This window comes from Gossypium raimondii, chromosome 1 (genome assembly GCF_025698545.1).
Source record: "Gossypium raimondii isolate GPD5lz chromosome 1, ASM2569854v1, whole genome shotgun sequence".
NCBI classification, from domain to species: Eukaryota; Viridiplantae; Streptophyta; class Magnoliopsida; order Malvales; family Malvaceae; genus Gossypium; species Gossypium raimondii.
The window spans coordinates 43,596,287-43,621,151 of NC_068565.1; the positions used below are offsets into that span (position 1 = coordinate 43,596,287).

The 24,865-nt window shown below is 29.2% G+C and overlaps 2 protein-coding genes across 2 annotated transcripts; both read right to left on the bottom strand.

Annotated features, from left to right (window-relative positions):
* Window positions 1-10,051: 10,051 nt before the first annotated feature.
* LOC105785933 (monooxygenase 2) lies at window positions 10,052-16,784 on the bottom strand. The gene is given in 13 exon segments (XM_052623370.1): window positions 10,052-10,366; window positions 10,368-10,414; window positions 10,417-10,464; window positions 10,467-10,585; window positions 15,425-15,440; window positions 15,594-15,617; window positions 15,620-15,661; window positions 15,664-15,742; window positions 15,897-15,935; window positions 15,938-15,993; window positions 15,996-16,113; window positions 16,201-16,351; window positions 16,463-16,784. Coding segments are annotated over 13 exon segments (1,128 nt in total). The 5' UTR covers window positions 16,537-16,784.
* A 4,182-nt stretch (window positions 16,785-20,966) lies between these two features.
* On the bottom strand, window positions 20,967-22,974 carry LOC105787315 (monooxygenase 2). The gene is made up of 5 exons (XM_012613689.2): window positions 22,901-22,974; window positions 22,649-22,795; window positions 22,342-22,558; window positions 21,606-21,834; window positions 20,967-21,520 (listed from the first exon to the last, which is right to left on the bottom strand). The coding sequence occupies exons 1-5, from the start codon at window positions 22,972-22,974 to the stop codon at window positions 20,967-20,969; spliced, it is 1,221 nt and encodes a 406-aa protein (XP_012469143.1).
* Between the last annotated feature and the right edge of the window lie 1,891 nt (window positions 22,975-24,865).

Sequence of the window (24,865 nt, forward strand, 5' to 3'; positions counted from 1 at the left end):
ATAATGAGATTTTCTATTTACTGTACTGTCGGACTTCATTTTACCATATGGGTGAACCTGTCCTTCAATGGATCCTGTCATGGCTAGCCATGGACTTTCGACTCTGATGAGTTAGTAAACCATTTACATGGTGTTGCTCCGTAGAGCTAGTAAACCATTTAACCAACCAAACCTCCTCAAATCCCTTTTTCAATTCGTCCATTCCTCAACTACGCCAATTTTCTTATCTTCAACTAACCCGTCAATACTTCTCTTCATACTTATATTTTATAAACATGCATATCACTACAATCAACATAATCTATTCATACCATATCATGAAGCACACCACATTTCAATCAATACACAATTATACTCAGTTAATAGTAACATTCTTGCAATTCTCATACTTGCACAAACCTATGCATTCATATAATCACCATACAATCCTATACAACAACACTCATACATAACCATAGACTTGAACCAAACTCAGTACAGAACAAGCAAGCAACACAACAACCAGTAAACAGCCAAATTTGGAGTACAAAAACTCACCTATTGTCTTTCATCCTCGCCAACTTAGCTTTTCCCATGCCAAAGCTTCTTCCGTCCTAGAAGCTAAGCACAAGAGGTAAATTTCCAATTAAATCGAAGGTATTCAAGCTTTAAAACACCAAATTCTGTAATATGCAGAAGCTTTTCAGAGATTTCAGAAATTCTTACTTCTCTTTTTCTCAAATCCACGAATGCAAAAAGATTAAGAATCTTAATGGCTTAACAGATTTTCTACTTTCCAGACTCAAACCACGAATATAGAGTTTTTCTAAACTTTTTCTTCTTTAGAATAACCAAAGAAGATGTACAGAAGAGAAGAAGAAGAACCCTTCACACACACACACACATATCCTTTTGCGATTCACCAAAGTCCCAAATAAACCATCCATCGATAATCATTTTATTTGCTACTAAGGAACTAGTTGGTTCAAGCTTAACTAAACCAGAACTGAGACCCAACTACCTACCATTCGGCCACTAAAATTTCCAGATTTTCAGTAGAGTCCGCTGAACTTACTATCTCTTTTAATTAACTCCCAAATCTTCCTTAACTTTCAAACCTCAATGAAAATTGGGTGCAACAAAAGCAGTCACAAAATATTGTGTTAGGGTTTCCAAGTTCGGGTTACCAACAACCCTGATTGTTGGCCTGGCTGTACCCTAAAGTTGAAATCAAGGGCTGAAACCGATAAATGCCTTCCTATTGATCATTCCGACATTTCTTGATAGGATTTTTATAACAATATTATGAAACTATTGCACAACTGTGTGGTTGGACTTTCTACTTCTTGTTCCTGATACAAATTTACTAGAACTATTGTCAAACCCGGAGCACCTTTCTTAACATCGACAAAATGGGCATATAACTCTAGTATAACATTTCCACTAGAGCAATGCGAATTGAGCATCGCATTGACCTCCATGTCACCTTTGAGCTCAAATATATTATATTTAACATGGTTCAGTGACATTAGATATATATATTTCAAGCTCAAAATTCTTCTTCTTTTTTTTTTTTTAAATTTTTTAAAAAATTTTTTTTTTTTTTTTTTTTTTTTTTTTTTAAAAAAAAAGGGGCCCCTTTTTTTTTTAAAAAAAAATTTTTAAAAAACCCCCAAAAAAAAAAGGTTAACCCAAAATTTGGGGGGATTTTTTTTTTTTTTCCCCCTTTTTTTTTTTTTTTTTTTTCCAAAAAAAAATAAAAAGGGGAAAGGGAAGGGAAAAAAAAAATTTTTTTTTTTTTTTTGGAAAAAAAAAAATTTTTTTTAAACCCAAATGGTTTTTGGTTTTTTCCTAAAATTTTTAAAGGCTTTTACCTTTTTTTTAAATTTTTTTTTTTTTTTTTTTTTTTCCCTATTTCCCAAATTTTTTTAAAAACCCCAAAAAAAAATTTTTTTTTAAAAAAAATTTTTAAATTTTTTTTTAAAAAAAGAAATTTTTTTTTTAAATTTTTCCTTTTAAAAAATAAACCCCCTTTTTTTTTTTAAAAAAAAAAATTTTTTTTTCCCCCCCCTTTTTTTTTTTTTTTTTTTTGGTTCTTTTTTTTTTTTTGGGGGTTAAAGGGAAATTTGGGTTTTTATTTAAAAGGGGGAAAAACCCCCTTTGGGGATTTTTTTTTAAAAAAAAATTTTTTTTAAAAAAATTTTTTTTTTAAACCCAAAAATTTTTTTCCCTTTTTTTTTTCCCCCTTTGAAATTTATGGGTTTTAAAATTTTAAAAAATTTTCCCTTTTTTTTAAAATTTTTTAAAAATTTTTTTTAAATTTTTAAAAAAAAAGGGGGGGAAAAAATTTTTTTTAAAAAAACCAAATTTTGGGAAATTTAAATTTAAAAATTTTTTTTTTTTTTTTTTTTTTTAAAAATTTTAAAATTTTTTTTGGAAAAATAATAATTAAAAAATTTCCCTTTTTAAATGGAAAAAAAAATTCTTTTAAATTTTCCCAAAAAAAATTTTTTTTTTTTTTCTTTTTTTAATTAAAAAAAATTTTTTTTTTTTTTAAAAAAAAAATTTTTTTTTAAAAAATTTGAAAAATTTTTAAATTTAAACCCTTTTTAAGAATTTAAAAAAAAAAAAAAAAAAAAAAAATTTTTTAAAGGGTTTTAAATTGGGTTTAAACCTTTTTGGCCCCTTTTTAAAAAAGGGAAAAGGGGAAAACCCAATTTTTCCAATTAGGTTTTTTTGGGGGAAAAAAATTTTTTTTTTTGGCCCCCCTTTTTTTTTTTTTTTTTTTTCTAAAAAAAAACCCTTTTGGGCTTTTTTCCCTTTTTAAAATTTTTTTTTTTTTTTTTCCCTTAAAAAATTTTTAAAAAAATTTTTTTTTTAAAAACTTTTAAATTTTAAATTTTTTGGCCCCTTTTTTTTTTAACCAAACCTTTTTTTTAATTTTTAAAATTTTAAAAATTTTTTTAAATTTTTTTTCCCCCCAATTTAAAAAATTTTTTAAAAAAATTTTTTTAAATTTTTTTTTAATTATTTTTTAAAAAAAAATTTTTTTTTTTTCCAAATCAAAATGTTTTCCCTTTTTTTTTTTTTAAAAAAAATTTTTAAACCCCCTTTTTTTTTGGGTTTTTTTTTGGGTTTTTAAAAAAAAAAAAAAAAATTTTTTTTAAAAAAAAATTTTTTTTTAAAAAATTTTTTTAAAAATTTTAAAAACCCCCCAAAAAAAATTTTTTTTTTCCCCCAAAAATTTTTAAATTGGTTTTTTTTTTTTTTTTTTTTTTTTTTAAAAAAACCAAAAAATTTTTTTTAAAAACCCTTTTTTGGGCTTTAAAAAAAAAATTTTCCCCCTTTTTCCCCCCCCCCCCAAAAAAATTTTTTTTAAAATTTTTCCCCTTTTTAAAAAAAATTTTTATAATTTGGAAAAAATTTAAAAAAAAAACCCCCCCCCAAAAAAAATTTTTTTTCCCCCTTTTTCCCTTTTTTTTTAAAAAAAAAACCCCCAAAAAACCAATTAAATTTTTAAAAAATTTGGGCAAAAACCCCTTTAAAATTTGGGCCCCTTTTTTTTTCCAATTTTTTAATAAAAAACCCTTTTTTTCCCCAAAAAATTTTTTAAAACCTTTTGGGGCCTTTTAAAAAATTTTAAATTTTTTTCCTTTTTTTTTTTTTAAAAAATTTTTAAAAAAAAATTTTTCTTTGAATTGTTTTTTTTGGGGTTTTTTAAAAAATTTTTTTTAAATTTTTTTTAAAAAAAAAACAAAGGAAGGAAAAAACCCTTCCCCCCCTTTAATTAAAATTTCCCAAATTTTGTTTTTTTCCCTTTAAAATTTGGGGAAAAAAACCCTTTCCCCCCTCCCCTTTTTCCCAAAAAAATTTTCGGGAAAAACCAATTTTCCTTTTTTCCCCCTTTTCCCAAAAACCCCAAAAAATTTTGGGAAAAAAAAAATTTTTTTTTTTAAAAAGGGTTTGTTTTTCCCCCCCAAAGGGAAAAAAATTCCCCTTTTTTTTTTTAAAAAAAAAATTTTTAAAAAAAAATTTTTAAATTTTTTTTTTTTTAAAAATTTTAGGGGCCCCCCCCCCCCTTTTTTTTTTCCAAAATTTTCCTTTTAAAAAAACCCCCTTTAAGAAAATTTTTAATTTTTTTTTTTAAAATTTTTCCAATTTCCTTTTCCCTTGGAAGGGGTTTTTTTTTTTGATTTAAAAACCCCCGGGTTTTGGGAAAAAAAAAAAAACCCCCCAAATTTTTTTTTTAAAAAATTTTTAATTTTTAACTAAATTTTAAAAAAATTTTTTTTTTTTTAAAAAAAAAAAAAAAAATTTTTTTAAATTAAAAAAAACCCCCTTTTTTTTTTTTTTTTTTAAAAAAAAATTTTTTTAAAATTTTTTAAAAAACCTTTTAAATTTAAAAAAACCTCCCAAAAACCCCTTTTTTTTTAAAAAAAAAAAAAAAAAAAAAACCCAAAAAAAAACCCTTTAAAAAATTTTTAAATTTTTTTTTCCCCCTTTTTTTTTTTTTTTTTTTAAAAAAAAAAAAAAAAATTTTTTTTTTTTAACCCAAAAAATTTTAAAAATTTTAAATTTTTTTTTTTAAAAAAAAAAAATTTCCCCTTTTTTTTTTTTTTTAAAAAAAAAAATTTTTTTTTTTTTTCCCCCCCCCCCCCAAAAAGAAAAAAAAAAAAAATTTTAAAAAATTTTTTTTTTAAAAGTTTTAAAATTAAAAACCCCCAAAAAATTTTCCCTTTTTTCCCCCAATTTCCAAAAAACTTTTTTTTAAATTAAATTTTTTTAAAACCGGAAAAAAAATTAAACCCCCAAAAATTTTAAATTTCAAAAAAGGGGAAAAAATTTTTTTTTTTTTCCCCCCCCAAAATTTTTTTTTAAAAAAAAAAAATTTGGGGAAAAAACCCCGGGGGGAAAAAAATTTTTTGAAAACCTTTATTTTTTTGGGGAAATTTTTTTTTTAAAAAAAAGGAAAAAAATTTTTTTGGTTTTTAAACCTTTTTTTTAAAAAATTTTTTTTAAAATTGGTTTTAAAAAACCCTTTTTTAAAAAAATTGGGTTTCCTTTAAACCATTTTCCCCCAAAATTTTTAAACCTTTAAAAATTTTAACCCCAAAATTTTAAATTTAAAAAGGGGTTCCCAACAAAAAAATTTTTTAAAGTAAAAAAAAACAATTTTTTTAAATTTTTAAAAAAAAAAAAATTTTTTTTTTAAAAAAAAAAAAAAATTTTGGGGAAACCCCTTTTTTTTGGGGGAAAAAAAAAAAAATTTTTTTTTTTCCAAAAAAACCTTTTTTAAATTTTAAAAAAAAATTTTTTAAAAAATTTTTTTTAAAAAATTTTTTAAAAAAAAAAAATTTAAAAAATTTTTTTTTAAAAAAAATTTTTTTAAAAAAAAAAAAAAAAATTTTTTTAAAATTTAAATTTTTTTTAAAAAAAATTTATTTAAATTTAAAAAAAAAAAAAGGTTTTTTTAAAAAAAAAAAAAAAAAAAAAATTTCCAAAAAAGGGGGCCCAAAAAAAAAAAATTGGAAAGGTTTTTTTAAAACCCCTTTTTTTGGAATTTTTTAAAAATTGGGTTTTTTTTTTTTTTTTTCCCCCCTTTTTTTTTTTTCCAAAATTTTTAAAATTTTTCCCCCCTTTTTTTGGGGTTTTTTAAAAACCCCCCCCGAAACCCCCCAAAATTTTCCCAAAACTTTTAAAAAACCCCCTTTTTTTAAAAAAAATTTTTTTTTAACCCCCAAAATTTAAAAAATTTTTTTTTCTTTTTTGGGTTTTTAAATTTTTAAAAATTTTTTTTTTAAAATTTTTTTTTTTTTTTTTGGGGGGGGGAAAAAAAAAAAGGGGGGGGGGGGGGAAAATTTTAAAAAAATTTTTTTTTAAAAAGGGGGAAAAATTTTTTTAAAAAATTTTAAAGGGGTTTTTTTAAAAAAATTTTGGGGAAAAAAAAAAACCCCCCCCTTTTTTTAATTAAACCAAAAAAAAAAAACCCCCTTGAAATAAAATTTTTTTAAATTTTTTCCCTTTTTTATTTTTTCCCCTTTTTTAAAAAAAAGGGGGGGAAAAAAAAAAATTTAAATCCCGGGGGGAAATTTAAAAAATTTTAAACCCCCCTTTTTTTTTTTAAAAGGGGTTTTTTTTCCCCCAAAACCCCAAAAATTTTATAAAAATTAAGGGCCCCAAAAAAAAAAAGTTAAATTTCCCCCTTTTTTTTGGGAAAGGCCCCCAAAACCCCTTTTGGGGTTTTAAATTTTTTTGGGGGGGAAAACCCGGAATTTAATTAAATAACCAACCCCAATTGTTAAATTTTTTGAAAAGGGTTTTTTTCCCCCAAAATTTTAATTTAAATTTTTGGGAAAATTTTTTTGGGGGGGGTTTTCCCAAGGAATTTAACCCCAAAAATTACCCCCAAAAATTTTTTTTTAAAAAATTTCCCTTTTAAAAAACCCTTTTTAAATTTTAAAAAAAATTTTTAAAAAAACCCCCAAAAAAATTTTTTTCCCAAATTTTTTTAAAAAAAAAAAATTAAAATTTAAAAAGGGTTTAATTTTTCCCAAAAAAAATTTTTTTTTCAAAAAAAATTTTTTTTTTTTTTAAAAATTTTAAAAATTTTTTTTTTAAAAATAAACTTAAAAAATTTTAAAAAAAAAAAAAATTTAAAATTTTTTAAAAAAAAAATTTTTAATTTTAAACCCGGGGGGAAAAATTTTTAAAACGGGAAAATTTTTTAAAAAAGGGGTTTTTTTTTTTTAAAAAAATTTAAAATTTTTTTTTTTTTTTTTTTGGGGTTTTTTAAAAAATTTCCTTTTGGTTTTTAAAAAACCTTTAAATTTTTAAAATTTTTTTCCCCCCCTTGGGGGGCCCCCCCAAAAAAATTGGAAAAACCCCCTTTCCCAAATTGGGGGAAAAAAAAAAAAGGTTTCGGGTTAATTTAAAAAAAATTTCCCGGTAAAAAAAATTTTTTTTTTTTTTTCCCCCCTTAAATTTAAAAAAAAAAAAGGGGTTTAAAAAAATTTTTGGTTAGGTTTTTCCCCCAAAAATTTTAAAAATTTAAAATTTAAAATTCCCCAAAAATTTTGGGCCCGGTTTAATTTTTTTTAATTTTAAAAATTTTTTAAACCAAAAAATTTTTAAAAGGGGTTTTTAAAAAAAAAAAAAGGGTTTTTGGGGGGGGGAAAAAAAAAAAAAAAATTTTTTTTTTAAAGGAAAGGAATTTTATTTTTTAAAACCCTTGGGGAAAAAAAAGGCCTTAAATTTTTTTTTAAAACCCCTTTCCCCAAAATTTTAAAAAAATTCCAAATTGAAAAAACCAAATTTAAAAAATTTTGGCCCCCCCCCCCTTTTTTTTTTAAAATTTTTTTTTCAATTTTCCCAAAATTTCCCTTTTTGGGAAAAAAAAAATTTGGGGTTTTTAAAATTAACCCTTTTCCCTTTTTTTTAAAAAGGGGAAAAATTTAATTTTTTCCCCCCCCCCAAAAAACCCTTTAAAAAAAAAAATTTTTGGAAAAGGGGGGTTTTTTTGAAAATTTTTTTCCCAAAATTTCCCTTTTTTGGGGAAAAAAAAAATTTTTTTTCCCCAAAATTTAAAAAAAACCGGTTTAAAATTTTAAAATTTTTTTTAAAAAATTTTTCCCTTTTAAAAACCTTTCCCTTTTTTTTCCCCGGCCCTTTTTTTTTCCCCCTTTTTTTCCCCCTTTAAAAAACCCCCTTTCCAATTTTTTTTTGTGGAAAAAAAAAAATTTTAATTCCTTTCCCCCTTTTAATTTTAAACCAAAAAAATTTTTTTTTTTTTTAAAAAAAAAATTTTTTTTTTTAAAATTTAAAAAGGGTTTTTTTTAAAAAATTTTTTTTTGGGGGAAAATTTTTTTTTTTTTTTTTTTTTCCCCAAAAAAACCCAAAGGGGTTTTTAAAATTTTAAAACCCCCTTTTTTTGGGGTTTTATTTTAAAAGGTTTTTTTTTTTTTTTAAAAAGGGGGGAATTCCAATTTTAAAAAAAAATTAAAAAAAAATTTTTAATTTTTTTTGGGTTTGGGGGGGGTTTTTTTTTAAAAAATTTTTCCCAAATTTTTTAAATTTGGTTTTTTTTTGGCCCGCCAACCCCTTTCCTTTTTTAAAAAAAAGGAAAAAATTTTTTAAAAAAAAAAAACCCCTTTTTTTTTAAAAAAAATTTTAAATTCCCGGGGGGGGGGCCCCCCCCAAGGGTTTTTTTTTTTTTAATTTTTTTTTTTTTTAAAAAAAAAGTATTTTTAAAAAATTTTTTCCCCTTTTTTTTTAAAAATTTTTTTTTTTTTTTTTGGGGAAACAAAATTTTTTTTAATTTTTTTCCCAAAATTTAATAAATTTTTTTTTTTTAATTAAAAATGGTTTTTAATTTTTTAGGAAAAATTTTTAAAAAAAAAAAAAGGGGAAAAAATTTTTAAAAAAAAAATTTTTTTTTTAATTTCCCCAAAATTTAAGAAAAAAAATTTTAATTTTTTTTTAAAATTTTCAATTAAGGGTTTTTTTTAAAAAATTTTAAAAATTTTTTTTAAAAAAATTTTTTTTTTTGGAAAAATTTTTTTTTTTTGGGGAAAATTTTTTTTTTTTTTTAAAATTTGGGTTAATTTTCCCTTTAAAGGGTTTAAAAAAAAAAAAAATTTTTTTTTTAAGAAAAAAAACCCCCCTTATTGAAAAAAATTTAAAAAAAAAAGGTTTTTTTTAAAATTTTCCCCTTTTTTTATTTTTTTAAAATTTTTTTTTTAAAATTTTTTAATTTTTTTTTTTTTTTTAATTTAAAAAAATTTTTTAAAAAAAAGGAAAATTTTTTTGTTTTTTAAAAAATTTTTTTTTAAATTTTTTAAAAAAATTTTTTTTTTTTTAAAAAAAATTTTTAAAAATTTTTTTTTAATTTTAAAAAAAATTTTAAATTTAGGGAAAAATTAAAAAAAACCTTCCCAAAAATTTTTTTAAAAAAAAAATTTTAAAAATTTTTTTTTTTTAAATTTAAAAAATTTTTAAAAAAAATTTTAAAATTTAATTTAAAAAAAAAATTTTAAAAAATTTTTTTTTAAAAAAAAAATTTTCCAAAAAAAACCCAAAATTTTTTTTTAAAAAAAAATTTTTAAAATTTTTAAAAAAAAAAATTTTTAAATTTTGGGGAAAGGTTTTAAAGTTAAATAATTTAAGCCCCTTTTTGGAATTTTTTCCCCCCAAAAAAAATTTTTTTGGAAAAAAAATTTTATAAAAATTTTTTTGGGGTTTTTTTTTCCCTTTTTAAAAAAAACCCCCAAATTTTTTTTGGGGGAAAAAAAAAATTTAAAAAAAAAAAAACCCCCAAATTAAAATTTTTTTCCTTCAAAGGTAAAAAATTTTTTTTTCCCTTTTTTTTCCTTTTTAAAAAAACCCCCTCCAAAAAATTTTTTTTCCCTTTCCCCCCTTTAAAAAAATTTTCCTTTTTTTTTTAAAAAAAAAATTTTTTTTTTTTTTTTTTTTTTAAAAAAAAAGGGAAAAAACCCCCTTTTTCCCCCCTTTTTTACCCCAAACCCCCTTTAAAAAAATTTTTCCCTTTAATTTTTTTTTCCCAAAAAAATTTTTAAATTTTTTAAAAACCTTTTGGGGTTTTTAACCCCCCTTTTTTAAAAATTTTAAATTTTTTTTTTTTTTTAAAAATTTTTTTTTTTTTTCCCCCTTTTTTTGGAATTTTTCCCCCTTTTTTTTTTTTTTTTTTTAAAAAAATTTAAAAAAAAAAATTTAAATTTAAAAATTTTTTTAAAAATTTTTTTTTTGGATTTGGGTTTTTTTTTTTGGGTTTCCCCCTTTTTGGGGGAAAAAAATTTTGGGGAAAAAAAAAAGGGGGGGGTTTTTTTTTTTTTTAAAATTGGAAAAATTTTTTTCCTTAAAAAAAATTTTTTAAATTTTTTTTAAAATTTTTTTAAAAAAAATTTTCCCCCCAAATTTTTCCCCTTTTTTTTTTTTTTTTTTTTTTTTTCCCCCTAAAAAAAATTTAAAAACCAAAGAATTTTAAAAAAAAAAAAAAAAAAAAAAAAAATTTTTCAAAAAAGTTTCCCCCCGGTTTTCCCCTTTGGGGAAATGCTAATCAATATCCGAAAGTGTCGCAATCAAAACTAGCCTTTCTTAACAAAGATCCTGTAAGAATCGAAAGGAATTTATCTCGGAGGAAGTTCATAATCTTCCCATTGTTTTGTTGTATATAACCCACCATAGAAGCTGTGCTAACTAGATCAATACTTCTCCATCTTCTCTCTTGAGCATAATTTTTCAGCCCCATTTCAATCCTTTTGTATTCCTCTTCTTCATCAACTATTTTTCCATTGTTTTCTTCCCCACCGGTTTCGATGAACGCTCAAAGAATACACCTTGCTAGAACAACCCCATCTTCCAAAGTCTGCATATCCACCTTGCCCAAGGTCCGGTGTCATGGGATGAAGGGCATCACCACTACACAAACGTTGCCTTTGCTTATATTGCCCCATAGAAGCTCCCAAGGTCTTCAGATCTTAACTGGGATGATGCAATGGCATCTAGCTCGCTTTTTCCTACAAATGATTTCATCTCATTGGGTATATCTTCAAGCTTGCTCATTACAAATTGCTTCAGTTTAACTGGTCGTCTTCTAATTCTTCATCTAAAAAGTATAACAAGAGAATTTTAGGGAGGATGGTACTGTTGGATAAATGGCAATGGCAAGAGCAAAGAAAGAAAAACGAATGAAAGAAAAACAAAAGAAAAGAACTCAAGAAGAAAATTTGTAATCGAAAGTCATCATAATTTCATTCAAATTTTGAATATATGAAGGTTACAAAAGTATTTGACAGTTACCTACTAATTTAACTGCTCTTACTTAATACTTACTAAAATATAGCAACTTGTATATAAAAGAAAGTGGCATACCAGCTATTATATCATCAATCTTTCCTACTAACTTAGCTAACTCATTACAAAGATTTAGGCTAAGTTCCATAGGAACAAAATATTCAAAAATAATTTTATAACTGAACCAACTCCATTTCTTTGCTATTAAAACAAGATATAGACTAAAATTGTACAATTTGTCTTTGTTGGTCTTTGACCAATTTGTTGTGTTGGTTCTTTGTTGCAATGCAGCCACGGCTTCAACACTCCTCCTGGACTGTATGCAACAAACACTAATCCTTTCCTTCAAAGCATTAAATCGGTTGGCTCCCAATGATTTAGTTAAAATGTCACTAGCTGAATTTTCGAAGTTGCAATGAATTAAGCTAACCTCTCTCGATTGCTCACTTCTCTAACAAAATGGAATTTGATTTTGAAGTGTTTAGTCTTACCATGGAAGACTGGATTCTTAGCTATGGCCACAGCTGATTGATTATCCACTCTAATTTCAGTAGGCTGAATTTGACTTTCATTTAAATCACCCAAAATCTTCCTAAGCCAAATGGCTTGATTCATCTTCGCCGCAATGAGATATACTCACCTCTCAGATTGTGCAATGATTTGTTGCTTCTTTGAACTCCAAATGAAAACACTCGATCCTAAGGTGAAAAAGTAACCTGAAGTGCTCCTCATGTCATCAACTGACCCTGCCCAATCGCTATCAGAATAGCCTAAGAGTTTCAGCTCCTTTGCCCTCCAAAACTTCACACCAAAGATCGATGGTTCCTTTGACATACCTTAACACTCTTTTAGTCGCCTTCGGATGTGCCACATTATGCAAAGGCATAAACCTTGAAAGTAGACTAACAAGATAGACAATGTCCGGTCTAGTTGTTGTTAAATAAAGCAAACAACCAATTAAGCTTCTATATGCTCTCTCATTTACTCGATCATGCTCACCGGCACTTGATAATTTTTCCCCAATGCAACGGTGTAGTGGTGATTTGCATTTCGACATGCAAAATTTTTCAAGCACCTTGGAAGCAAATGTTTGTTGACTTATGAAAATAGCATCACTTCCTTGTCTCGATTTCCATACCAAGAAAATAGGTCATTAGACCAAGGTCAGTCATCTCAAAGACATGTTGCATCCGCTTTAAAGTCTTCTATCGTTCATCTTTACTGACCAATGACTAGCAGATCATCAACATACAAGGAAACAATTAGCAAGGTTTCCTTCGATCCTTCTTAACATAGAGTGTAGGCTCACCGACACTCTTTGTGAACCCGAGCTTTGCTAGGTAGCCATCAATCCTCTCATACCGTGCTCTTGGAGCTGCTTTTAGGCCATATAAGGCCTTTTTCAACTTGTAAACCTTATGTTCTTCACCAAGGACCTCAAAACCCTCAAAGTTGCTCAATGAATATTTCTTCATTAAGAAAGCCATTTAGAAAGGTGACTTAACATCTAAATGGTGCACCTTCCAATTGCTTTTGAGTCGCCAAAGCAAGCAAAGATCGATAGTGTCCACCTTGCAACAGTAAAAGTCTCGAAAAATCAACCCCATGTCAGCCGACTATACCCTTTCACAACCAATCGGCCTTGTGTCTGCTCAAAGTACCATCAAGATTGTTTTTAGTTCTAAAGACCCATTTTACACCAATGATTCTTCTATTTTCGTGTCTATCAACAAGCTCCCAAGTGTCATTTTTCCGAATCATTCTCAATTCGGTTCCATAGCCTCTTGCCAAGACCTTTCTTTTGCGACTTCTTCAAAACATGAAGGCTCTAGTAGAGTTACTGCACATCTTTCATAAATATTAGCTAATGTCCTAGTACCTCGAACAGGTTCATCATCACAACTATCTTCAATGACTGCTTCAATGTCAACTTGCTGCAAATCAATGTCATTCTGATCTACCTCAGGCAAATTTGCTTCAATTCCATCCCATTTCCAGCTGTTTTCTTCATTGAACTTTACATCCCTACTCACTACAACCTTCTTAGTTAGTGGATCAAAAATTCTATATCCCTTCTTTGTATTGTCAGAGCCAACAAACACCCTCGGCATGGACCTCCGTCCAACTTGGTTCTTCTCTCCTCGGTACCAACACATAACATAGACAACCAAATACCTTCAAATGTGTGATAGATGGTTTTGTCCAAACCAAAGCTTCAAAGGGTGTTTACCCTTGACTGCATTAGTTGGCGCCTATTCAACAAGTAAACAAACAGATTCACGACTTCAAATTTCAAAAAGCATTAGGCATTTTAGCCTCAAATAACAAACACCTAGCCATATTAAGGACTGTTCTGTTTTTCCTTTCACAGACACCATTTTGCTGTGGTGTGTATACAGTAGTCAATTGGTGTTGGATTCCAGCTTCATCACACAATTTTTGAAACTTCTGAGATACATACTCAGAACCATTGTCAGACCTCAAACATTTCAGTTTGCAATTTGCTTGGTTTTCAACCAAAGCTTTAAATTTGCGAAAAAATCATAAACATCGACTTATTCTTTAAAAAATTTACCCAATGTAACCTTGAATAATCATCAATGAAGAGTACAAAGTACCGCTACCATTTAAGGAGGTAGTCTTCATTGGTCCACGATGTCTGTATGAATAAGCTGAAGCTTCCCTTGTCCTCTCCATGCCTTGTTGACTGGAAAGGGTAATCTGGTCTGTTTGCCTAGCTGACAGACCTCACATACAGCATCCTTTGGCTCAATTTTGGACATGTCACTGACCAAATCCATTTTGTGCAGCATGTTCAGTGAATTGTAGTTCACATGCCCCATCCTCCTGTGCCACAAGTCTGTCTCATCAGACTGAGATGCATATGCCTTGGCTTGCAGTTGATTCACATCCACAATGAAGGTTCTGTCTTGCATAGCCACTGTAGTCAACACTTCACCAGCAGCATTTTTGATCAAACAGTTCTTGCCTTCAAAAATCAGAGAGTAGCCCTTCTCCAATAGCTGGCCTACACTTAGCAAGTTTTGGTCAATGTCAGGTGCATAAAGAACCTCTGAAATGGTTTTAATACCTGACTTGGTGCTTATCAAGGCCTTGCATTTCCCTTTTGCCTCCAGTAGCTCACCATTGCCAATTCTGACTTTGGACTTGAAGGTAGTGTCAAGCTCCTTGAATATACTCTTCTCGAAGCCATATGGTGGGTACATCCATCGTCAATCACCAAATTTTGCTAACCTTGCTCAAGCTTGCAAAGCATGATGTTGAAAAACATGCTCTTTCGGTGCTTCAACCTCTTCGCAGACTTGAGCTTGGCTTTGAAATTGTGGTTGTGTTTTTGACTTGCTCTTACAAACCTTTTCAATGTGGCCAAATTGCTTGCGTGCTCTGATTGAATGTCCGGTCTATACCAGCAGATTTCTCAAGATGAGTAGTCTTCTTACAATGGACACAAGGTGGGAACTTCCTTTTGTGAGTTCTTTCTTCTTCTTCTCACCCAAGGCTTTTTGCCTTTGACATTTAAGTTTGCACTTGAGCTTTCCGCCTCTAGCCCGAAAAGCTCCTTCATGGTGGTCCTCCGCCTATTTGCCCTTCTCGCTCTTGAGCATAAAGAGCATTTATAAGCTCATCAAAGGGATTGTTGACAAGTCCTTGAATCTTCCAGAGAAGAAATTTTGCTTCATACTTCTCGAAAGGTTGTTATGACCTTCTCAACCACTCTTTGGTCACTGAATTCCTCCCCAAGCAGCCTTATATTGTTGACAGTTGCCATGATTCTGTCAGCATACTGCTTGATGGTTTCTGAGTCCTTCATCTTGAGGTTTTCAAAATCTCTTCTCATGTTGATCAATTCTTTGTTGCTCGGTCTTGTCGGACCCTCAAACTCCTCCTTGAGTTTGTCCCAGGCCTGCTTTGGAGTGTCACAAGCCATTATTCTTGTGAAAATAACATCAGAAACTCCACTTTGAAGGCACGACATAGCCTTGTACTTCTTGGCACAGTCTTCATTGTGCTGCCTAATCTGGGCTATAGTCGGGTTAGCTCTTAGTGGTGGTGGCTCAATGTCATTGAGAACAACATTCCACAGGTCGTGTGCCTGCAGGTATGTTCTCATTTTCACTGCCCAGATGTTGTAATTTTCTCCAAAGAAAGACAGTGGAGGAGGTGGTGTAAAACTCATTTTTCAGAAGCAAAACAACCTCTTCTTCTTTTGTTTCAAACACAATTTGCTTAGTGACAGTGTACAACCAAGGCCCTCAAAGACTGAAAGCTCTTGATACCATTTGTTGGATAAATGGCAATGGCAGTAGCAAAGAAAGCAAAAACGAATGAAAGAAAAAACAAAAGAAAAGAACTCAAAGAAGAAAATTTGTAATCGAAAGTCATCATAATTTCATTCAAATTTTGAATATATGAAGGTTACAAAAGTATTTGACAGTTACCTACTAATTTAACTCGCTCTTACTTAATACTTACTAAAAATATAGCAACTTGTATACAAAAGAAAGTCGGCATACCGGCTATTACATCATCAATCTTTCCTACTAACTTAGCTAACTCATTACAAAGATTTAGGCTAAGTTCCATAGAACAAAATATTCAAAAATAATTTTATAACTGAACCAACTCCATTTCTTTGCTAAAACAAGATAGCAAACTAAAATTGTACAATTTGTCATTGTTGGTCTTTGACCAATTTGTTGTGTTGGTTCTTTGTTGCAATGCAGCCACGGCTTCAACAGTACTCGATTTAAGCACAAACAGGGGAAAAGAGTGGGGTTAGGTACCTTTGGTGGATGGAATCCAAGTCAAAACCAATAAACATTCTCATCATTACAAGGGAGGAAGCCCGATCAAGACCCTTGCCAAGGAACTGCTGAATTTTAGTCCAAAGCCATGGCCACCTTTGAAATTTGGAACCCCTAATTGCGATCGACTGTGAATACAGCTTGTCGAAACCAAGCCATTTTGCCACCACCGAGTTCACTCCATCACATCCAATCAATACCGTTATCATTTACAATGAATTGAACTCTTGAACAATAAATTATGGTTTTCTTGAAAATTATACACAATTAACCCGATTTTACCTTAGTTTTGAGGATGGTTCCATCGATGATGATCACGATCGCTTGAAGAAGCCAGATTCGTCAATGGAAACCACTTTAGAAGAGAACCCGATGGTATCATTGGGAGTTCCTTTGCTAAAGTTTCCAACAACAATCTCCTTTGAAGACACCGAATTTCATGACCCTTATATGATATCTCTGAAGCTGGCTGGTCTAAAATGTAGAGGCAACGAGTATGCTGCACTCATATTCAACCACCATCGACGTCGGTTTATAGCAAAATGAAGCTTGGGACTTCAAAACAAGGTTCAATGTAGTTAAATACAGTACCTTGGCGTAAGGTAATGTTGATGCGAAGAGATTCACCGATGCCAACAGCATCCAAGGCTTTCCAGGCATTGCTCCATGTCGTGAACGCAAAGCCAGTGATCCTTAACTCGTCTGATGATTCCAATACTAAACTACGAATTCCAAGCCTGTAAGAGTTTAGATTTAGAACCAGTTACTGCTATGTATTTACATTTAGAGATTCTGAATTTTAAGCTAATATGATCGTATGGAAGAACTGTTGGTGCGGGTTGATGTACCTGTGAAGTCCCAAGGATGTGGTCAGACCAGCAATTCCAGCTCCCACAATCACAACGTCTTCAACTATTTCCATCACCACGCTTTTGATTTACAGAGGCTAAAACTATAGTTGCAAAATGCTCTTTATTCTTGACAAGTCTGGTGAGCAAATGATGGTGTGGGGAATCCAGATCCAGGCGCAATTCTATATATAATATTTAGTCAATTTTGTGTGGTCTGGTCAGAAAATGGCCGTCAGCAGATTAAACTTAGTCCGCAAGTTTGACTTGTATCCTGTGGTCTTTCTTCGACAAGCTCTGCCATTCCCACGTTTCCTTTCTTTTTCAATGATATTTTAAGAATACTCTCCTTTACTCAAATACAAAGATTCCTTCAATATTTGTATGTAAAATTTTATAATCTTGGAGCCAAAAACATTTCAGTACAAGGAATTTAACGTTCGTAATTATAATATCATCATTTGACTGAAAATTAGGTCAAATGTATTTTTGCGAAAGCCTGTGTCAGAATCATTGTTTGAGCTCAAATAGTTTGTATTCATCAGCTTCAACTTGTAGGGAAGCAATGGGGATAATATTTTATTTGTTATATACTAAAGTATTTAATAAGTTTTTTATTGTATTCGACATCTATCCAAGAATGTAGATGTCATCTAGAGGCTTCCAGGTTAAAATACATTATCTTAAAGCAAACAAAGAATAATAACAAGACCTAAATTTAAAATTTGATAAAAATGCTCAATTCAACTGGGTCCGAATTGAGAGCAAAAAGTAGCCAAGTAAGGCTCGCCGATGAGGCAAATGAAGTGTTTACTACCGCAGAGGTATCACTTATGCCAAGAAATGATTAAACTGTAACATTAAAAAAGTTTCAATGAGACTAATTTTAAAAGGTGGACGTTTTAATCAAGATTGTATGGCCATAGGTAGGAAATTTCCAAATTAATTTCAGTGTTGACTATATTGTACACTTTCTGCTTATAGGGTGTAATAAAGAAATTCAACGACGCCAAATGATTGAACTTTGAGTTTCATGAGGACCACAGAAAATTTGAGCATTATTGAGATTCTTTTCCCAACATTCATTAAAAAAAGTCCATTACCTACAATTAAAATCTACACACATGACTGAATTGATTTGGATCCGCATGAGTTACTAATGTCTTATTTTTAATCTGTTCAAGCTTGGTTTGGCATACACTATGAACAACATTTTATGACACGAAGCTTGGCCGAATTACAAAACTAATATTTCCAAAATATGTGAATTTCGCATGGTATGCACAAATTTGTCATATATTTAATTATTTTAAATCAATTCTTTTAAATATTTTATATGGTAAAAGATGTTTTTCATTTTTAATTGATTTATCATAGGGATATAACTAGGCTTAATTGAATAGGAAACCTTCAAATTATATTTTTTGTATAACACCCCTATACTCGACTCGACTATCGAGTCAAATATAGGAATGTCACATTTGAGTGCCAAAGAATTCTTGGCTAACTCATTTAATTTGATTGTTATTAATGTGCTATCTCCATAATACAACAATATCGGACTACATCGGGTAGAATTTTTCTGTAAAAATTTATTTCAGTATCACATTTTACACCAAACAGGGACCAACTATCAATACCACCACTAAGATATTGATACTATAGCGTAGGTATCGATACCGTTTTGAGCTTCGAAATTGAAAAATTCAAAATAAATACCCAATGTATCGATACATAACACAAGGTATCAATACTTACCTTAAAGTATCGATACTTTTGGCTTGGTATCGATGCCAAATTGACATTCTTTGTTTCATTTTCAGCATGGGTTAATTTACCACTTTAATCCTTCATATTTTACCCGTTTTCTTTTCAGCCTTAAAACATACTAAATTTATTATCCAAAATCATTACCCGACCACTTATTCTTAAACATATGATATTCTGTAATTGAGCCTTATGATCATGCCATTAATTCCAAATTTGTGAAATTAAAACAATTATCAACATTTTACAATTAAGTCCTTTAGAGGGCTTGCTTTAAATTAGTTTATCCTCTCTACCTATCATTATTATTAGTAATATTTGACAATCAATTTGTCAATTAGGGCCTCCTTAATTCATTTTATACCAATCACTTACTTAGTGTTTCAATACAACATTTGCACTTCCTTTATGAATTAACAAAACCATCATTTGTAACAATTTTTAGTATTATAATTCTCCAAATATTTTCCTCATCCTCCACTCAATCCACATCATTCATATATATATATATATATATATATGAATATTTGACTCTTAACATATCATGTCTAGGTGTGACATTAATTAAGGTTTCTTTAATCACACAAATACTCTTATGAAAGTTGTCCCTGGAATGGTAGTCACTAAAATATTTATATCTCGACCTGCAGGATTCAAAATTAAGTTCCGCCTTTTGTTCTTGAAACTAGACTTGATGATAGCATAAAATTTTTGGAATTTTATTTAAGCCAATTGATACAATTTATTCTTTAAATCATCCCATGTTTTGTTGCTAGGCAGTATTGACCCTTCTTCACTAGAAATCTATTATCTTTCGGTACAAGTCTCATATTAAGACACTATTTGTTTCCCTTGAAAATAGACTAATTAAGCTTTTATCCATATAAATTTAATCTTCTAAACATTTTTTACAATTTATAATGATTTTCAAAATTAGAACAAGAAAACTCAAAATCATTCGACATTGTCTCACATAAATTATCATATCTCACAATCTAAAATTCGTTGTTTATACTGTTTCTTCTATGTGAAAATAGACTCAATAATATTTAATTTCATATTTTATTTAACCTCTAATTTGAACTCTACATTTTTGGTGAATTTTCGAAATGAAACCACTGTTGCTGTCCAAAACTATCTGGTGCTAATATTTAATTTTTCAAGATTCTTTGCATTAATTTCCATTTAGTCACACATAACCATTATACTTCTAATTATCATCCAATTTAATCTTTATATCTCACTTATCATCAACATATAGCTTTAAAATAACATCTCTTATTTCAATTATAAATTTCATAACTTTTACAATTTAATTTCATACATATTATTTGCACATTCACAATTAATTAGATCAATTTAGTATACTCTAAACTTAGTTTAAATTAAATAAAGTAGAAATATCAAAGTACTTACCTCAATTGTTTGTATGCTTTACAATTCATTTTTTCTCTCTCCTAGAAGACAACCATGGATGTCTATTTTATGGAATTGGCATAGCTACTACTCTTTTCTATTAATTTCATCTACTATTTATGAAGAAATTTTGAAGGTTGGAGCTCAATTGGTTAAAAAATGGTAAATAAAAGAGAGACTAAATTGAAAGAAAAACAAAACTTAAGTTAGTAGCCTTAGAGGATATAGTGAGAACCACGGGGGTGATGGCTGATTTATAGTCCTTTCCCCTTCATTTCTCTCAATTTCTCTAGACTTTTCTATCATTAAAATATCTTTTTATGTTTTTTTTTTTTTCCATTTTGCTCCTCTAGTTTCTTTTAATTACAAGTGAGACATTGCTTTTCCAAAAATATCTTTTTTTGGTAAATTTTCACCTCTAATCCCTCCTCCTTTCTTCTCTAATTCAATTTAATCACTTTAACTCTTAATTTTCTCACATTAACCCCAATATTTTTCACTTTCCTGCAAGTTTTGTCGATACCCCGAATTAGTTTCTCTCAATATATTTTCCTGTTGCCTTCAATACTTTTGTTTATTGTTTTATAATACTAATAATTCTTATTTTCTGGCTTTTTAAATTTTAATTGGTTTATCATTTATTTATCACTGTTTTAAACTCTCAAAATTTTAGAAATGTTACCTTTGTTTAAGTATCTAACTTTTTTTTATCAAACTAAGTATTAGAGTATAATTCTGTAACTATTATGAGCCTCAACCACCATGATTTCCATGTAGAACTCTCGTGTATCACTATCTCACCATCCTCAACTCCACCATCAAATTGCTTTTTCCTTGCTATCACAGCAAAAGTCATCACCTTAAAACAAAATTTAAACACCTTAAAATATTTGAATAAATTAAAATATGTTTTGAGTATATTGATAAAATTTTGAATTATACTTTCACTAAATGACTTAGGAATATAATACATATAAAATTTATTTTAAATATTATTATATAAAAAATTTGAGACATCAAAATTAACATTATTAATACAATTACTGATATAGCATCATTTTATATTTATATATTACAAACACAAATAATATGTCCCCTTTTAACATACTTTGAGAACTTCTATTTAATCTAAACATATTTAAACAAAAACAAAAACAGATAAAAATACACAATAGCATTATTATTTATACAAAGTTACATAACTTCAATAAAACAATTCCTTTATTGGAACACTCTAGTTATAATGTCCACTCTGTAACATATTTCTATGTTATATAAACTTGGAAATTGTACATAAAATTGTCCGTTCAACAAATGGTAATTAATATTTAAGCTTGCCACAGTCAAAATCACCCTTTCTTAATAGCATCCCAGGTAAGAATCTGGAAAGTAAATTATCTCTTAAGAAGTTAATAATTGTCCCATTGTTTTGTTGTATGTAACCCACCATATAAGATGTGCTAATGAGATCGATACTTCTCCATCTTCTCTTTTGAGCAAATATTTTCAACCCTATTTCAATCCTCCTGTATTCCTCTTCCTCGTCAACTATTTTACCATTGGTTTCTTCCCCACCTGGTTTCAATAATGCTTCAGCAATACACCTTGCTAGAACAACCCCATCTTCCAAGGCTGCACATCCACCTTGGCCAAGTTCTGGTGTCATGGGATGAAGGGCATCACCAGCTACACAAACGTTGCCTTTACTGATATTTCCCCATAGAAGCTCCCAAGGTCTTCTGTATTTTAATGGAGATGATAAAATGGCATCTAGTTGAGTTTTCTCTACAACAGATTTCATTTCATTGGGTATATCTTCAAGCTTGCTCATTACAAATTGCTTCAGCTTAACTGGGTCGTCTTCTAATTCTTCATCTACAAAGTGTAACAGTAGAATTTTAGGGAACATGGTATTCAATTTAAGCACAAATTTGCAATAAAAAAAAGGGGGGTTAAGTACCTTTGGTGGATGGAGTCCAAGTCAAAAACCAATGAAAATCCTCATCATTACAAGGGAGGAAACCAAATCGAAGACCTTTGCCAACGAACTGCCTAAATTTTGGTCCCAAACCATGGCCATCTTTGAATTTTGTGTAACCCCTAATTGCTAATCGACCTGTGAAAACAGGCTTCTTGAAACCAAGCCATTTTGCCACCACTGAGTTCACTCCATCACAACCAATCAGTACCTGTTGTCAGGTACAATCAACATTGACAGTTCAAATCAATGTTACATAGGTATGATACATTTAATGTTGTAACGTGAGTAATACATGTCTAATTGATCATATTTATTTGTATTTTTTTTAACTTTGAAATAGGCAGCAAATCCAACATTAGTTTGTAAAAAAATTAAATAAATTTGTAGATTGAGTCTTAGTTCGATTGGTATAGGTATTGTTGTCAATGCAAAAATATGAGAATTCGAGTATAAATTAGGGAGGCGCTATGAATAATTCTAGGCATTGTTTTAAAAATATATATGATCAAAATTTATAATAAAATTGTTAAAAAATTAAATAAACTTGCACAAAGTTCTTTATAATCTCGACCTCATTTTACACTTTAATTATTTTGTTATACTTTAGTTCACAGTTATGTGAAAACAATTATTGCTTGTTCAAAAATCTAAGAAAAATAAAGTTTGGTTTTCATGTGACAACCATAAAAAATTTCATAAATTAACTCGATTTTACCTTGGTTTTGAGGATAGTTCCATCAGATAGGTGCACTCGTTTGAGGAAGCCAGATTCTTCAATGGAAACCACTTTAGACGAAAACCTGATGGTATCGCTGGGGAGTTCATTTGCTAGAGTTTCCAACAGCAATCTCCTTTGAAGACAACGAACTTCATGGCCCTTATACGATATCTCTGACACTGGCTGGTCTAAATTTGTAGAGGCAAAAAGTATGCTGCACTCATATTCAACCATTCACGTTAGTTTATAGCAAAATGAAGCTTGGGACTTCAAAAAGACGGTTCAACGTAGTTAAATACAGTACCTTGGCGTAAGGTGATGTTGATGCCGGAGAGATTCACCGATGCCAATAGCATCCAAGGCTTTCCAGGCATTGTTCCATGTCGACAATGCAAAGCCAGTGATCCTTAATCTGTCCGATGATTCCAATACTAAACTACGAATTCCAAGCCTGCAATAGTTTAGAACCAGTTACTACTATGTATATTACATTTACAGATTCTCAATTTCAGCTAATATGATCGTATTGAAGGACTGTTGGTGCGGGTTGATGTACCTGTGAAGTCCCAAGGATGTGGTTAGACCAGCAATTCCAGCCCCCACGATCACAATGTCTTCAACTATTTCCATCGGCACGCTTTTGGTTAATAGAGGCTAAACTAGAGTTGCAAAATGCTCTTAATTCTTTACAAGGCTGGTAAACATGAAGGAGGATATTTATAGTGCAAGAAAGACAAGGACAAATGATGGTGTCCGGAATCCAAATCCAGGTGCAATTTTGTATATGGTCAATTTGTCTGGCCGTCAGCAGATTAAACTTGGTCCACAAAATTGAATTGTATTATGTTGTCTTTTCTAGTAAAACCAACCATTCATACGATGTAAATAGTATTGCATATTTGAGATAAAAAGAAGGGTTATCACAAGTTATGTAGCTTGTTTTAGTATCAAACACGAGGTGTGGTTGCAGGAATTGAAGAGTAGCAGTCAAGTAAGGCCTGCCGATGAGTGTTCATTACCCAATCATGTAGCAGCAGGTATCATATGGCGGCCAAGAAAGAACTAAACTGTAACATTAGAGAAGTTTAAACGAGACTTAATCTTTTCTTCTGACTAATTTTCAAAGGTCAGGACGTTTCCTTGCCTCCTAACATTTGAATGTCATTTTACCCTTATTTTTTAAAGCAGACATGATCATTAGTTAACTAACGGTCAACCTTAATAATTGTCATAGTGTTTCATGTGTTTTGTATATGTAAAAAATATTAAAATTATTAGAATTTAAAAGAATGAATATTTGAAAAAATATATAATTTTTCTTGTCAAATGTTCATTCCGTCTACAGAAAAAAATATAAAAAATCTAGCAAATGGACCTAACCAGAAACCCAATAATTTTACAAAATGGTTCTTAAAACAATTAGTAGGAAATGAAGAACAAAAGTGATTCGATCTGATTGCTTTGAAAGGAATATTTTATAAAGGGGACAATAAGAGCCCTAAATCGAATGTTTCGGTTATTATTTTGGGTTAAACGCTGCGTTTTGATGTTTTAGTGTTAAGGAAATAAAACAGTGCGTTTTGGTCGAGTTGTTTAGTGGCCAAAACCACACGTTTGAAGTCCGTATCCATTAAATGAAACGATGCGTTTCATGAGCACAGCTATCAACTAACAGCTTACTTAACTGATTTTCGAAACCGTTAATTCTTTCTTTCTTAAGCAGTTGTGAGAGGGGAAAATGGTTATGGAATTTCAAAACTGAATTCTGTTTATTCCTCACTTATTGCTACTGTTATTCTGCTTCAGTTGCGTCCATATCATCGAAATCCAAACAAAAATTTATAAGAGCCCTAAATTGAAATTGGAACATTTAACCTAAGCAAAAAAAAGGGGGGAAATAAGAGCCTAATTCGAAATCAGAAATAAAAAATTATTATTTTAGTCCTAATCTTTTAATGAAAATGAGATTTAACCCTAAAATTGAGGACATTTACATTGCTGATCCCCTTTTCTCTGGTGTAAGAAATCAGAAAGTAGCATGGAACTGCTAATCTGAAAGCTTCCGGATTGATGAGGGAAATTGCACAAGATTTCAAGACAGATTTGAGGTGAAAAGATATAATTATAATACAAATATATATATATATATATATTAAATTTATTTAGACATGCAAAATCTAAATTGCCGTAAAGATCAAATAGTAAAAATATAAAATATTATTGCAACCTTCATAAATTTAGTAATTAATAAAAGAAAAAAATAACCGGTAAGTAACATTTAATCTAATTAAATGCAATCAAACTCCTCTTACAAGCAAAAAGAAAAATTTAAAACCATTTAAAACTAATTATTGCATGGAAAATATAAAAGGTAAAAAGTAAATAAATAAATAAAAAGGAAAGGTCTATTTTCATCCCATTTACTTCTATAGACCCCTAGGAGTTGAAAAATATAATATGTAGGTCAGTATTTACTATATTAAATCATTTAAATTCTGAAGATAACATGATTACATCAATA